Here is a 16,253-nt window from a genome sequence, read left to right as displayed (position 1 = left end):
TCTCTCTCTTTGCTCTCCTCAATTATGTTTTCCATGTGCCAACTTTGAAGGTTCTCATACCTTCTTTGTTTTATGATTTCCATTTTACAGAAGTATCATATGCTTATCGCAGCAAGAGAAACAAATGTGCAAAGGGTAGAAATCTTCCTCCTCAGCACTTTTCATCCCTTCAGCCTGTTGGAACCAAGTCTATCTCAGCTGTATTGTGTGTTGATTAAGAAAGATCTTTTAATTTTCCTTATTAGGCAGCAATAAGAATCTTGTATCAAATATTCACAAAGCTACAAATGCTAATGATAAATCTACTTAGTAATGTGCCCTATTTTCTGAAGACTCTGGGCAATGTGGAACAGTCCTCCAACAGGACATTTATGCAAATGAGGTTAATCTGGCTTACAAACTGGGCTCCCACACAGCCCCGGCCCCACAAGTGTTCATCCATATGGGCATGTGCGCCATATTCCACACACATCTCTGTACTTACTGTGGATATCGGGAAAGCCAATGTGGCGAAAAGCAGGTCTCTCAAGGCAGTTAGGAACTTTATGTCTTTTTTCCCTTTAATTTTTTTCAGTACATCTTCCAGGCAGGCGACCCCGTAGAAAATGGCCTGCAATAACTAAATTCATTACAACAAATGAGGGCATTTTCATTTGCTTTAATTAATACATTCCTCACTGACGTAAAGCTCTATCCCTCTGGGAGCAGTGTTGATTTGAGAAGGAGGGGGCTGTTCGCTGTTTTGGTGGAGAGCCAACTGAAGGGTTAGTCTTCCAGCCCACTGAGCCCTGACCTTGCTAGCTGAAACTGATTGAGTGAAGTCGTTTAGGGGATAATAATGTGTACAGTATTTAGTGTAATGGACTTGAGCTAAAATGGAAACAAAATAGTCAGCTTAAAAGGAGAGTGTAATGAGATAGATACCTTGGCAGAATGGTGTTGGGGAAAACCGAATAAAAAGTACAAGGGCGAAGGGCCAGACATAATGGTTGGACATGTTTTGGTCTCTTCCTAGCAAGAAAAATTTCAAAAAATGCCTAGTTGTGAACCAGGGTCAAGAATACCATGAAGGAGCTCTGAGGGTGAAGCACAGGGTGGTGTCTTGCTTATTTGGGGGGGAAACCAGTGATCTCTCCTCAACAAAAGGGGATGTCAGAAGACCTTTGTGTGGTAAATGATTGTCAGGCTTTTCTGCCCTCCCGCCATTAGGATAGATGATGGATCCCTGCGGTCCTGAATGCATGCTGATGGCAGGCACCTGGAGTGGGGTGTGGGCATACATAGGGTGGATTCACCTGAGCTGAGACTAGGCTTATAAAGGTGGTGTCATGAAATGGAACCAAAACCAGAAGGAGAACAGGCAAGAGAGCAGAAGAGATGAGAACAGAGAAGCAGAGGCCACGAGAGACCACCAGAGAGCCCAGATAGAGTGAAGATTCACTGGGCTCCCAGCACCCCTGCCTGCCATGTATCTGGTAAAATCCCAATAAAAGCCTGAGAAAGCCACCAAGGGCTCCAGGACTCTCCTTTACCTGTCTGCTTGGATCATAGAGAATCAGCTTTGTGCCTTCCTGGCACTACAACCTTACAAAGAAAATTTGTTTGAGAGTGAATTGAACCCATAGGGATTATAGGGTAAGGTAAAAAGTATCGGGCTTTCCTGCCCTCCCGCCACTAGGATAGATGACAGAAACCTGTGGTCCCGAATGCATTCCTGATGGCGGGCACCTGGAGTAGGGTGTGGGCATATGTAGGTGGGATTCACCTGGGCTAAGACTAGGCTTTTAAGGGCGGCATCAAGGGGACGCCAGTAGAAGCCAACAAAGAAGCAGAGAAGCAGAAGCAGAACTGAGAGAGCAGAGCAGCAGAGACCACCACAGAACACTGGAGAGCCCAGACAGAGTGAAGACTTGCTGGGGGCTGGGAGGCCTGCCAGCCTCTTGGCCCCCCAGCACCCCTGCCTGCCACGTGCCTGGTGAATCCCAATAAAAGCCTGCAAAAGCCACCAAGGGCCCCAGGACTCTGACTCCTCCTTACCTCGTCTGCTGGATCAGAAAACCTGCAATGTGTCCATTCCTGCATTACAGGGTGTAGGGTAAGGTAAAAGGTATCAGGCTTTTCTGCCCTCCTGCCATCAGGATAGATGAGGGAACCCTGTGATCCTGAATGCATGCCTGATGGCGGGCACCTGAATTGGGTACACCTGTGCTAAGACTGTGCTTTTTAAGGCGGTGTCACGGGGACGCCAGTAGAAGCTGAAAGAGAAGCCAAGAATGAACAGAAGCCAAAAGAGAAGCCAAGAGAGAAGCAAGAGAAGCAGAAGCTGAGAGAAGGCCGGAGAGCCCAGAGTGAAGACCTGCTGGGGCCTGGGAGGCTGGCAGCCCCCAGCCTGCCTTGTACCTGCTGAACCCCAATAAAAAGACCTGCAAAAAGCCACTAAGGACTCTGACTCCTCCTTCACCCAGTCTGCTGGATCAGAAAATCTGCGCTGTGTCCAGTCCTGCCCCTACACAGGGATAGAGAAAGCCACAGATTCTGGTGCATCCTTATGTATAGTGAGGGCCCTGAACCAGGGAAAAGAGAAGCTGGGCCTAGGGTTCAAGGAAGCAAAGATCAAGTGCTTATTCTTAATGGTTCACACAAATTTAAGACCTGGGGGTTTCTAATTAAAGACCTGGGGATTTTACTATAATACCGAGTAGGGGTTGCCTTTGAGTTACATTTTCATAAAATTCCATATTATTCCTCGAAAGCTCTGGATTGGTACAAAGTGGTATTCTTTTGCTCTCTGCTGAGAGTCTGCATCAGGAAAATTCCAGAACCTAGGGAACTTGCTCATGAAGGATAGAGTTCATTGTTGGGAAAACACCTGAGATCTGAAGTCTCGGAAAGTTCTAAAAGACGTGGCCTCTTGCCACTCCTCAGGCTGAAGGAGAAGGCAGGAGAGGACGCACAGGTGGTTGTGTCAGGCTGGCAATAGTCTCAGGCATGTCCTTGGGCCAGCAGCACCAGCAGCATATGCAAACTTGTTGAAAATAGAGGACCTTAAACACTCAGACTATGGAGTCAAAATTTCTGGGGATTGGACCCCAGAAAATGTTTTCAACAAACTTCAGGTTATCATCTCGATGGATCTAGATCAAGAGGTCTAGATCACTGGATTAGACATAAATTTATCACATGGATTAGACATAAATTTATGACATACAAATCCAACTGATTACTCAAAAATTATGATAGCTGATTTTATTGGCCATTTGTGATATGCCAGCCAATTATTATAAGTGTTTAATGTTTTGTAACAATCTTCTGAACTAAATTCCATTGTTATGTACTCTTGCCTACATTATAGATGAGGAAACTGAGACATAAAGAGATGAACAAACATACCTACATCCCTAATCTTTTTTTTAAGATTTATTTATTTATGCATACAAGAACTGGGGTACAGACCAGAGGTGCGGGGGGCGGGGGTGAGAGGGTTCACCAGAGACAGAGTGGGGAACAGAACAGGCAGATTGACTGAAATACACTGCTGAGGGGAGAAGTGGATGAGATAGGAGAGGTCTGCTGTGCCATGTGGGTAGCTCCCTGGCTGGCCAGGGATGGAACTCGTACTGCAGAGACTGTGGATAGCTTCCAAGTGTTGTGCTTAACCCCTTGTGCCACCAGGAAGGCCCCACATCCCTAATCTTATGGTTGGAAAATATCAAGGACAGGATTTGAAACCAGAATGTTGTTCTCAAGTCAAACTTAAAAAAAAAATGTATGAGGTTTCTAAGACCAGTTCAGACAAAACATTATAGGACGTCGGAAGAAGAACAATTATCTGCAGTTGGAAGAATTCAAAATGACTTCAAAATGTATTGAGGGCCTTCCTGGTGGCACAGGGGTTAAAGTCTCAGCACTATCAAGCTATCTCCAGTCACTGCAACATGAGTTCGATCCCCAGCCAGGGAACTAACACACATGGCACAACAGACCTCTCCTGTCACATCCATTGCACCCCACAGCAGTATATTTCAGTAGATCCACCTGTTCCGCTCCCCACTCTGTCTCTGGTGAATCCTCTCATCCCTTCACACCTCTGGTCTATACCCCAGTTCTTGTATGCATAAATAAATAAATTTTTTTTTTAAAAAGTATTGGTGACTGATTTCCAGCCCCAGAAGTTCTATTCATGGGTCTAGGAGTATGGCCTAGAACTCAGGATTTTAAAAATTCTCTCAGTTGATCCAATTCTGGGCAGCCAAGGTGAGAAACACTTGCTTGGAGGAAATTGCATTTGGAAATTCAGACCTGAGCTCTCAGAAAGGTGGGGTTTGGAGGTCCAGGGAGTGAAGCCTCCTGGTGGGGATGAGTTTGCTGGAGAGAGAAAGAGGAGGTGAGAAGTGGGAAGCAAATGCTGGAGAAATGTTCTCCTCTAAAGGTCAGGAGGGGTAAAGGGATAGCAAAGGAGCAAAGAATGTTTGGATGATAGAAAACCAGGAGTGGATCAGCTCCCCATGGTCCCTAAGGCAGAAGGAATTTTCCAGCTAAAAGGGGGTGCTCCAGGGAGGGTAGGGCCTCAGTTTTAATTACCACCAAGAGATTGCTACCCTAATATTGTCATTTGCTTTGACATTCACTGCCTAAGGGCTCTGGAATTTGGAGTCATCTGCATGTGGATATTAGAAGTTGCCTCGTCCACCCTTCCCCCAGCAGCTCTAACCTCTCCCCTGGTTTCACTTCCACTGTTCAGACCTCAGCAAGCATCTGCTTTAGTAAGGGCAGGCTTAGGGCCCGGGCCTGGTGAGGAGGCTGCACTGTTCTATCAACACAGCAATTAATCAGGCGCTGAACACTGAGTGTCTGCCAAGTTTTCTCTCTTTGGGGAGAGGCCATCTCCACCCAGCATGTGGCCCCTTCCTTAGCAAGCGCTACCTAGAGTCATCATGAGTCAAGCTTGTCCTGACTTTCTCTTGCCTTTCCCAGTCACAGAATATGAAAATTGGACTGGGGAAAAGAACACATGACTCAGAGCTCCTGTGGAATCTTTTTCATCAATAAACATTTGCTCCACACTGTACACTTGCCAATCACATTCCTCCCTCTTACCCCAGCCCTCAAGTTATTTCACGGACATATGCCACTTGTAAAGATGCCCACTCTGTGTACAAGGCAGCTTTGTCTCCACTGAGCTTAATCCACATTGACACTCCATGAGCTGTATCAATAAGGATGATTTATGAAGCCTCCACACTTATTGTGCTTCCACAGGGAGGCACCACAGGGTTGGCAGTAGAAATAAATAGGCAGGGGCCTCCCTGGTGGCACAAGGGGTTAAGCACAGCACTGTGAAGCTATCCACAGCCTCTGCAGCACGAGTTCAATCCCCTGCCGGCCAGGGAGTGACCCATATGGCACAGCAGACCTCTCCTGTCTCACCCGCTGCTCCCCTCAGCAGTGTATTTCAGTCAATCTGCCTGTTCTGTTCTCCACCCTGTCTCTGGTGAATCCTCTCAGCCCCCACACCTCTAGAAGGAGGTGCTCTGAGTTCCCTCAATGGGGTGGCCTCCCCGGACACCTCAAGGACAGGTTTGGATTAGCTCACTGAACCTGAAAAAGATCTGTCCATTCTCTAAAGACAATACAGTGAAATGTTTATAAACTCAAACACAAAGAACAGCCAAGGGAGAAGAGGATAGCTGTTATGGATTAAGCTGTGTCCATTCCCAACTCATATATTGACATTGCAACCCTCTATACCTCCGAAAATGACAATATTTGGAAATAGAGCCTCGAAAGAGGTAATCAAGTTGAAATGAGGTCATAAGTTTGAGCCCTAATTCAATATCACTGGTGTACTTATAAGAAGAAGAGATTAGGACACAGGAACTACACAGAGACTGAGATTATTACCATGTGAGGGCACAGGGGTAATATGATCCAATGAGGAGAGCTCAGAAAAAGCCCTGATCTTTCACTTCCAGCCTCCAGAACCTCGAAGAAGGAATTCTGCTGCCTAAGTCAGCCAGTCTGCTGTACTGGTTAGGGCAGCCATAGCAAACTAACATAATGGCATTAAAGTAACAACTGGCCTTTAAGAATTGTAAAACAAAATTACTATCATTTACATTTCTCAACTATTTTGGCTGCCCCTGAAAAGCAGAGTGAATGTTATCTTCCTGGTCAAGGTTTACTTCAGAGTTAATGCTCTCTGATTTATCTTTTCTGTCAGTTCACCCCTGATTACGTTTGTTCTTTTACATCTTTTTTTTGGTAATGCTGCTGATCTAAGTTTATTAGCTGTCTTCCATTTTTGTTGCTAACTGACAAATTTACCACCTGGGAGAGCTGAATTTGCATTTTTTTATGAATAGTGCAATTTTTAAAACTGTAGCTAAAGGATATTTAATTTTTACATTCATGTATCTTAACAAAATTCACAAAAACCTTGAATTACAGAAATTTAGCTTTTGTAAGTCACCAAGTTTGTTTCTCGCCTTTAAGCTTGAACCCTCTTGAACTATTCCAGGGAATGACAATTTCTTCTACTTAAATAATAATTCTGGAGGTACTACACTTTCCTGGACAAGACAGTTCAGCTCTTATTGAATGAGCCAAGTAATCCAAAGCCCAATACTGACTTGCTGTTTGACTTGGATGGTCTTTCTTAGGTCTTGCTTTTGAAATGATTCAATTCTTGCAATGGGAGACACTTCCAGAGTAAAAAAACAAATGGAGACTAACGTGATGAATATTTATTTGACTATGATGGTAAGGGAGGTAGCATTTGGGACAGGTAGCAGAAGTCTTTGTCAAATATTCCTATATTCATATGTAATATACTATTTTGACCATCATGTATATGCATTCAACTTAAGAAACTAACAGAAGAATGAGGAAAAGAAGAAGACATTATATGAAGAACACAAGTTGGAATGTTGAAACAAAAAAGAGAAGAAATCAAGAACCAAGAACATTGAGGGACAAGTTGTAAAGAATAAGAACGCTTGGCCACAAAGTGGGGGCGAGCACAATGGAGTATGGTGGAGGATTGTGGGTATCTTGGTGGGGGATGTGGTGTGTTAACAACACCTGAAGGGGGTGATCCTATTCCTCTAAATCATATACAATGTTGTCAGCTAATGTTACCTCTATTAAAAAAATAAAAAAACGAAAGAAAAACGAATACTTAGCTAGTGTTGCCCAGCTAATGATAGCCGACTTCGACAGGTGAGCAGGAGGGCAGTGGAATGCAGTTATCTTACAGGATGGACGGGGTTCCCTAAAAATGATTCTCAAAAGTTAAAACTGTTTCTGGTTATTTATTCATGCAATCAACGTTCATGAGTGTCTGGTAATTGCTAGAAATTGTATACAGGCCAGAGTAGTCTGGATGTTAGTGTATATTTATTAGGAAGAAGAAAGAAGGATGGAATGAGAGGAGGAGTAGGAGGAGAGGAAAGCTCCACTATTTGTTTACTACTTTACATATGTAGGTCAGGTTCCTTGGGAAATGGAATGTGAGATTCTGAGCTCTGCCTGCAACGGGCTCATTGAGGAGTGCTTGCAGAGCATCTGTGAGAGAGAGCAGGAGCTGGACTGAGCAGCTAAAGGCAGCACAGTGACATGGAATTGGCTTCACCCTGAATGGGTTCTGGCCCTTCAGAGCCGTCCAGGAACTGGGCTTTTATAGCACAAGTCAACCAGTCATTGGCTGTGGCAATGCCCCTGGGGTCCTAAACCTTGGTGGAGGCAGCTCCTTTATGCTGAGGACAATTCTGGAACAAGAGCTCCAGTAGCAGACATTCCTTCTGCCAGAGTGGGGGAGGTGAGGGGATCCAGGTGCCACCCACAGTACCCACTAAATCTGAGAAAGCTGAGGTACAGAGAAGGCAAGTAACTCGTTCAAGATCAAGCAAGGCCAACGTCCAACATCCAGGCAGCCAGGCTCCAGAAACTAGGTCATGAATCACTTTACTCAGTAATCTCTTTACTGTGTAAAAAGAAGCTACTAAAATGCTATTGTGGGTGCCCAATAAATTACAGCTATTTTATTTTGGACTCTGTTAGTGACTATTCCCTTTGTTCAACCCTCATCCTCTCAGATAACTGAGGGCTGAAAACAGTGATCTTGGCCTCCCTGGTGGCACAAGGGGCTAAGCAAAGCACTGTGAAGATATCCGCAGCCTCTGCGGCACCAGTTTGATCCCAACAGTCATCCCAACAATGCCAGTGGGCCAAGGCAGTCAGTTATTGAAATGCAGATTAAAATTTAAAAATGTTCCTGAATCAGAATGAAAAAGAATTTCTTTTAAAAGTAAAAAGAGAAGCCTCCCTGGTGGCGCAAGAGTTTGAGTCTCAGCACTGTGAACTATCCACAGCCATGCAACTCGATTATAATCCCTGCCTGCCCAGGGAGCTATTCACATGGCGCAGCAGACCTCTCCTGACTCACCCACTGCTCCCCTCAGCAGTGTATTTCAGTCAGTCTGCCTATTCTGTTCCCTGCTCTGTCTCTGATGAATCCCCTCACCCCCTGCACCTCTGACCTGCACACCAGTTCTTGTATGCAATAAATAAATAAATCTTAAAAAAATAAAAACAGTGGTCTTAAGCATTATTTATGGGATAGACAAGTGTATTTCTGCCTCTGTTGAACTTGAGTTCCACAGATGAATATATTAACTTCATGATGGAAATTAAAGGTTGCCTCTCCCCAAGTAGTGAAATGAGTGTTGTATGGCCTCCCTGGTGGCATAGGGGTTAAAAGTCAGTGTTGTCAATGAGACGACCTGAGTTGGATCCCCAACCAGGAAGCTTACCCACATGGTGCAGCAGACCTCTTATGCCTTGCCCACTGCTCCCTTCAGCAGTGTATTTCAGTAAAAATACTGTTCTGGTCTACGGATATACCACCCTGAACACGCCCAATCTCGTCTGATCTCGGAAGCTAAGCAGGGTCAGGCCTGGTTAGTACTTGGATGGGAGAAATACTGTTCTGCTCCCCACTCTGTCTCTGGTGAATCATCTCACCCCCCACATCTCTGACCTACACCCCAGTCCTTGTATGCATAAATAAATAAAAATAAATCTTAAAAAAGAAAGAATTGAGTGCTGTAATGTCGATAGGTCCTTATCTCCTCATTCTTCACAGAGCCTTGTAGTTTAGACCCACAGACTGTCCTTCAATATTTATATTCCTTGGACCCGAAGACCTAAGATCAGATCACTGCTGTCATTATAAGAGCTTGTGGATAATGAGGCCAGAGCTACCTTGGGCTTGTAACTTTATGGAGAATGGAGGGTACAATCATGTCTCTGTTGGTGAAGGGCGATGGGGAAAATGGGAGAGACCCACCCGGAATGTCCCCTGGTTAGTCCAGTTACATGGTGCCACCTCTAACAATGTTTCAGAAGGAAGTTTATTTTCAAAAAGGAGAAAATTCAGGGCCTCCCCAGTGGCGCTGGGTTGCGAAGCTGCCCACAGCCTCTGCAGCGCCAGTTCGATCGCTGGCCGCCAGGCGAGGGTCCCACATGGCACGCAGACCTCTCCTGCCGTGCCCGCTGCTCCCCTCAATAGTGTACTTCGGTCCTTCTGCCTGTTCTGCTCCCCGCTCTGGCTCTGGTGAATTCTCTCACCCTCCCTCGCTTCTGACTATACCCAGTGCTTGTATAAATAAATAAATAAATCTTTAAAAAAAAGGAGAAAATTCAGCTAACTATATTAACTTTGCAAGCCAAATTAGAGTAGAACATTCCTCCCATCTCTCCACCCAATCCAGGTTGCATTCCCTGAGGCTAGGAACAGTCTTGGTGGAAGCAAAGCGAATGGAGAAGAGGAGAAACAGCACACAAGGAGGATGGTGGAGGCCGCAGCACTGCCTCCAATTTCTGCCCAACTTCTGGAGGCTTCCCCATTCAGTGCCACATACTGCCCTCTGAGATCATAAAGGTCTTCCCAGTGCTGAGAGATGCCCTGGGTGACTCTAACAGGGAATAAACTGCCTCTCCAGAGGTCCTTCTCTAGCTGGGAAGAGAAAATAAGTGGCTTGTGGAGGGGCTGGGAGTAGGGGCAGATACTTAAACAATGAGGGTGGTGGTTGACTTGTGCCTTCATCTATCACATGCCAACGCTGGTGCTCGGTGATCATGTCCTGCCAAACGCCCCACTTTTCTCCACCATCTCCACTCAGAAGAATGACTAGAAGCTCTCTGCTTCTCTTTCCATTTTCTCTTTCCATTATCCACTGCTTAGACCACTCCAAGAGCTTCACACATTCAGGTCATTTACCCCTCCGGGTGATTATGCCCTACACTTATCCCTATTGGATGAATGTGGGAATGAAATACTTAGCCCAGGGTCATGGAGATAGTAGTGGTAGAATGGAGGTACCATTCCAGAGAGCCTGGTCTCAGAGCTCATATTTGTAAACCACTAGGCAGTTGGCCTCTCCCTCCTAACAGAAAATTAACTGCTTCCTCCCTGGGGTCAGTTTAATCCTCCGTTTGGCAAAAATTCATATCTCTCCTTTCTTTCCTTTACTTTTCTTAGTCACCTAGCAGGAATTAGTCATTATGACCAATTCTAAATGACAACTCTACCTCCCTGCCAACCCCCAGCCACTCCACCACCTACCCTTGCCACCAGACCCACCTACCTTCCTTTTGAGTGTCCTGGGCTAGCTTCAGGAGGAATTGGGACATGCTCAGAATGCTGACTTACACTAAGGTAGATTTTGCTCTTAAAAATGATACATAACTGATATTATGAAATTAAAGCTATTTAAGAGGAGGGCTGTACATTTCCTGGAAAGCAGGATGCAGTACTGACTTCAACAACTTATTAAAAATTTAAGAGTTTTATATATAAAGTATGAGGTCTCTATGACTCTATAAACCCAACTATTAGCTAATTAATCATGAGTTGACTTATTCTCATTAAGAAACACAACCACAAATCAGACCATGAGATCTCAAGAGCTAGAAACTTCAACACCCAACATTTCATATTAATTAACATACTTGAAATCTATCCTTAAATTGATCCTCTGGAACACATTCAACCCATCTTTGCCAATGGGGAAACATCTCATTAGGTCATACTTTCAAATGACACCTTACTGTAGAAAGGAAATAGCCACAAGGAAGCCCCTTTCTACTCATATTCAAGGGCCAACAAATATCAGTTGATGTCAGGAATGCAGACAACGTTGAAGTCAAGTCTCATCAATACACTAAATTACCCCATTTTTATTATGGGAATGGTCTGCAATGCTGTAGCAAATACAGTGTAGACTTGGAGAATGTTAGAGCTAGCAAGGACCTTGAAGACAAAACTGCTGTTTTGGGTCCATTTAAAATTTAATTAGAACATTAAGATTCACATGTGGTGGCAATTAGAAAACAATATTGTACATAAATAAGCAAAGAGACTGAGAGATGCTATAAAAATTTAGAAAAGACAAATTTTGGCTAGGCAGCAGGGACTTTAAGGGGAACATGTGATTTTAGGCAGTCCATGAAAACAATAAAATAATGGAGAGGCAGGGAGGGCTTTTACTTGAAGAGAGTATGAATTTGGACAGGGCAGTGACAGCAAGAGGCCTGAATATTATATATACTAGAGAAGACATGGGACTTTTTCAGAAAAGAGGAACCTGCTGGGTTGAGGGGCCTGAAGGCTGGGTAGGCAAGTGAGCTTTTCGATCAGGAGTTTGGAATTGTTTTCAATAAGTTAGGAGGGAGACTCCACAGTTTCTTGAGTAGCAGACTATGCTCTCCAAGCTGAGTTATAACATTGGGAGCAAAATCAAACCAAACATCGTGCTTTGGGAAGATTATCTAGAATGTGAGTGGTAGATGTATGGATTAATGAGCGGGCAATGAAGAGATGATCTGTTCACCCTGTGTAAATTAGTGAGAGGGACCATTATATCAGGGAAGAGAGGGGGATTGAGCAAAAGGAAGACCATAGGATTTGGTGACTGATTAGGAAAGCAAAAAAGATGATTAATACTAGGAAATGATAGTATCTTTGCCAAGATAAGTGTCTTTTTCCATTTTTGGAAAAAAATGAGGGCTCTAGGGCATATAACCAACCTAGCACAAACTGGGGAGCTGTTTTGTGGGAGTAGGTGATAAATCTGTTCTATGTTTAGTCTGAGGTAGGACTTGCATACTGGTGCTTGGATATGGCTAGAACATCAATCCTGGCTATAAGTGCCTACAAGTACAGTTGAAGATTTTTTACATAAAGTCCATAGATACAGACAGTGAGATTTTTGCTGAATTACTCCAGTTCCACAAAATCATGTTTCGTTGTCTTTTTGGGCTGGTTCAGGGCTCAAATCTTTCAAGTCAAAATCAAAGTCCAGCAAATGACCAGAGAGGAGGAAATAGAACCTCTGGTCTTTTTGATTTGAAATCTTTCAGTTTCCTCTCCATTCATTTCAGAGTCTTTTTTTTAAAAGACTCTACATAGCCTCTACATAGAATAATTATTCCAGAGGATTGAAATATTTTGCTCAGTTTCTAAAATCAGATATTTATAAGAGACTCTATGTTTTAGTTAAAAAGGTCAAGCAATAATTAGCTTAACCAAAGGATGTACCATTTTCAGTTTCTCCCAAAGTTTTTTTAGAAACTCTGTTTTTCTCTCATTTTGTCACACTTCATTCATTGATCAGAATATGGTCAGCTGAACTGGGAAGACAAGGGATCAAGGCATATGATTGGTTTTTAAATAGTTGCAATTTGTCATTGTGTTGAGAGATTTGTCCTTTAAGATGAGCCTGAGCCTATAAAAATTGAAGTGGGATCTGAACACGGCAAAATGTGTTTGCTTTTCTTAGATAAATCTGTTAGTCTGTGTGTGCTGTAAAATGGCATTATTCCTCCACTGGAAATTGCACTTCCTACGCAACATACGCAGCTCTGCCTTCCGCACAGACTTCCCTAAGCAAAGTTCAAAATCCCTCCTGCTTTTGAGATAGTAAATCATTAATTTACTCCCCCATTTGGGCTCATCTGAGAAGAGCTCCAGGATAAGATTCATTTCAGAGTGTTTAACAATTAGCCAGCACAGAATGTAGCTTCAGATAATTTCAGATTGGGTTTTTCAGAGGAAATCAAAAAGTAAAGAAAAGCCGAAATTCACAAGCAATGAATAGGAAAAAAGAAAAAGACAAATAAGTGTGTATTTTATAAGAGCCAAAGGTGATATGTGTAGAAAACACTCATAAGATGTCGGGGTACAATTTAGTAAGGTTAAAAACTAAGCCCCCACTCCTGGATGAGCCGGCAGGTGTGGGAGGCTGGAAGTGATAAGAGAACGGATAAAGTTGCCTCCAGAACAAGGCCGTAAAAGTGACCACTATGGCCAGAAAAAGGCTCTAGAAACGCAAAAGCAGAGACCAGGACATGTTTCTGTGACATAAGCTACTACCAGAGACCTCAAAAATAGAGTATCAAAGACAGCCTCAAATCCTCCTTAGGGCAGACTTCTCCCTTCTCTCCTGCTGTGCCTTTTAGCAGTGTATCTCAATAAATGTGCCTGTTCTGTTCTCCACTCTGTCTCTGGCAAATTCTTTCACCCCTGGACCTCCACCTCCCCCTGATCTTCTCCCCACAATGTAAGACAAATATTGTTACATGGCGAGTTCTTATAGACTTACCAGATTAAGGAAGGTCAAGTACTTCCATTGTCCACCATTTGCAAAGATTCCTAATTTCTTTGGATCCTCTGCTTGTATTGAGATGTAATGGTTGAGGAAAACATACCAACTTAAGACAAGGCAGTGGTATATGCATGTAAAAGCCTTCGTCATGGCTGGCTGTGACAAGGGAACAGCAAAGATCTGGAGCAGCTTCTGGCTGGCGTCCTGATGATCCCAGCTAGAGCCCTGCAGCAGACCTGAGATTGAAAAACACACCCCTCTGGGCGTGAGAATTCCAACACAGCTGAATTGAATTGCTGTTCTTATAGGGTCTTTTCCTGAAAAACTTAAGAGGATTATTGCTAATTTTCAGAGGACTTCATTTAGATAATAATAGGTAATCTGCAGATTTGCTTTCATTTACACCTTTAGACTTAGCAAGACTTAGCAAGAGCTACACTTTGTACTATTTGACCAGGGTGGGGCATGTCATCTTATCAAGAAATGCCAATAAATAATAGCCCTTGAAGCTATATTCTCTTTTCTTACCTTTTCATTCAGGCAGAACAAGGAAGTTGCAATAATACCTCTTGAGGGAATGAGGAGCAGACTGATAAACAAAGAAAAATTGTGGGCATGTTTAAGGCATGGAGAAAGGTAAAGAGAAAGGAAAGGGGTGTTATAATCTTGCTTCTCTGGTCGCTAAAGCCTTTCATCCTAGAGGGAGTGGCCACAAGGGATTTTCTTTTTCTTTCTTTTTTTTAAATTTAGTTCTGTACCTACTCTCTAGAGAAATAAGGGTTACTCAGGACTTTCCCTGACACTCCATTTGCACAGGCATTCCTGTTCTGTGGAAGGGAGAAGTATAGAAAGAGGTGTGTGATCACAGTTCCAACATACCTCAGTTTAGACATTGCTGGAAGAGAGTGAGGGTCTCTGCATTGCCTTGGAGGGTTACTTAAGGCCAGGAAGAGTTTGTGGAACTGGGCCCTGCCTCAGACTCAACAGAAGGTGTCTGAGAGAGAGGTGGAAGTGTGATACCTTGTGACATCACTAGTTTGTTTCCCTGGGCAACAGACTCAGAGGGTTCTGGGCAAATCCCAAAGGGACTTTCTCCCAATGCAGTTATGTAAGTCTATAGTTGGTGCTGTTTGACAATTTAACCAGGGCTTCTACATTCTGGAAGGAAAAAAAAAAAAAAACACAGGCTATGCTTAGAAGACAAAACAAAAACAAATCCTAAGAGCCATCGGACTTCAAACATCAAATGGGTCACGAAACTCTGTACACAACTGCAATGCCTAGGTTAAAACAGCAAATAAGCAGCTTTTCCTTTCATAGCACTTACTGTGTGACAGGCATTGTTCCAACTGTTTTGCACATACTAGCTCATTTAGCACTCCTAAGCACAACTATGAGGTAAGTACTATTATTATCCTCATTTTCACATGGAAGCTTAAGTCCAGGCTGCTGAAAGGATTCAGTCAACAACTAAAAAAACAGAGTTAAAGTCTATAATCAGTGTGTTTGACCACAAAGAAGAAATATTTGCTCTCCACACCCTCCAACTTCTTTGTAATATTTCTATGTTCCCTGCTGAGCCCCTGTTATTCCTGTCTCTCCCATCAGAAAATTGTCTTAGGTAAGGATCAGGTAAGGTTTAAAACTTGGTGCATATATGTTACTATGCTATGTCTCCTCAGGAATTTTCACAGTACCCATATTTGTAGATTTTCTTACCTTTTCATTCAGGCAGAACAAGGAAGTTGCAATAATACCTCTTGAGGGAATGAGGAGCAGACTGATAAACCAAGAGAAATTGTGGGCATGTTTAAGGCATGGAGAGAAGTAATTTAATCACTTCATACAAATAAATCTGAGCTTAGGTCTGCAGATGGCTAAGGGGTCAAAGCTTTCAGGAAAGGAAGGTAAAGACCCAAATATCTGAAGTGTTTGTGCCCAAACCTTGAGATTCACTTTCTAATGTCTGCATTTTTTTTCTGTTATGTGACACCAGTGTCCAGAGATAATGCCACACGCATGCATAATCATTTAAATTTATTTGTAAAAGGTCAATGAATAATTGACTTTGGAGACCAATTTTTATCATTTTAATCAATGATAACTGAGATCATATGCATATAAGGATTTATATATAAAAATATGTAATTCAATATATCTTCCTATAAAAATTTCTGTAAAAGTGTTGCCTAGAGGAAATTCTATTTTATGATCAAATTTATATAATAATCTGCACTGCTCGTTGAATAACCAGATAAGTTTTCATGATGCACTCTGGCCATCTGCCCCACACTCTGAAGCCAGGTTGTGCTTTGGGGAACAATGATTGTGTCATTATACAATATTGCAAATTAATGCATAGTAATCTATTATTAGCTTGCCTTTCTCCACTCTCCAAGCATTTGGAGGACTTGTATCATATCCAGGAGAGGTGGAAGAGAATTATTTACTGGGTTAAAAGCAAAAATGACAGTTATTTTTTTTTTTGCATTAAAATATTACAAATACAAAATAAGCATATTTTACATATTGATTTCAACATTATATAAACAACTTGATTTTTAAAAGGGAAATTCTTGGAAACTTACT

At 43.0% G+C, this 16,253-nt stretch overlaps 1 protein-coding gene across 1 annotated transcript in view; it reads right to left on the bottom strand.

Moving 5' to 3' along the window:
- ADTRP (androgen dependent TFPI regulating protein) overlaps positions 1 to 13,814 on the bottom strand; it is a gene marked incomplete at its 5' end in the record, with an annotated part of 63,300 nt that extends 49,486 nt beyond the window's left edge. The window contains 2 exons of the mRNA XM_084228169.1: positions 485 to 619; positions 13,662 to 13,814. Coding sequence (XP_084084295.1) covers positions 485 to 619; positions 13,662 to 13,814 — 288 coding nt within the window. The remainder of the gene's footprint in view (positions 1 to 484; positions 620 to 13,661) is intronic.
- Between the last annotated feature and the right edge of the window lie 2,439 nt (positions 13,815 to 16,253).

This window comes from Talpa europaea, assembly GCF_964194135.1.
Source record: "Talpa europaea genome assembly, chromosome: 2".
Lineage (NCBI taxonomy): Eukaryota > Metazoa > Chordata > Mammalia > Eulipotyphla > Talpidae > Talpa > Talpa europaea.
The sequence above is the reverse complement of the archived record's forward strand: the minus strand, read 5'-3'. Positions and strand labels throughout refer to the sequence as shown.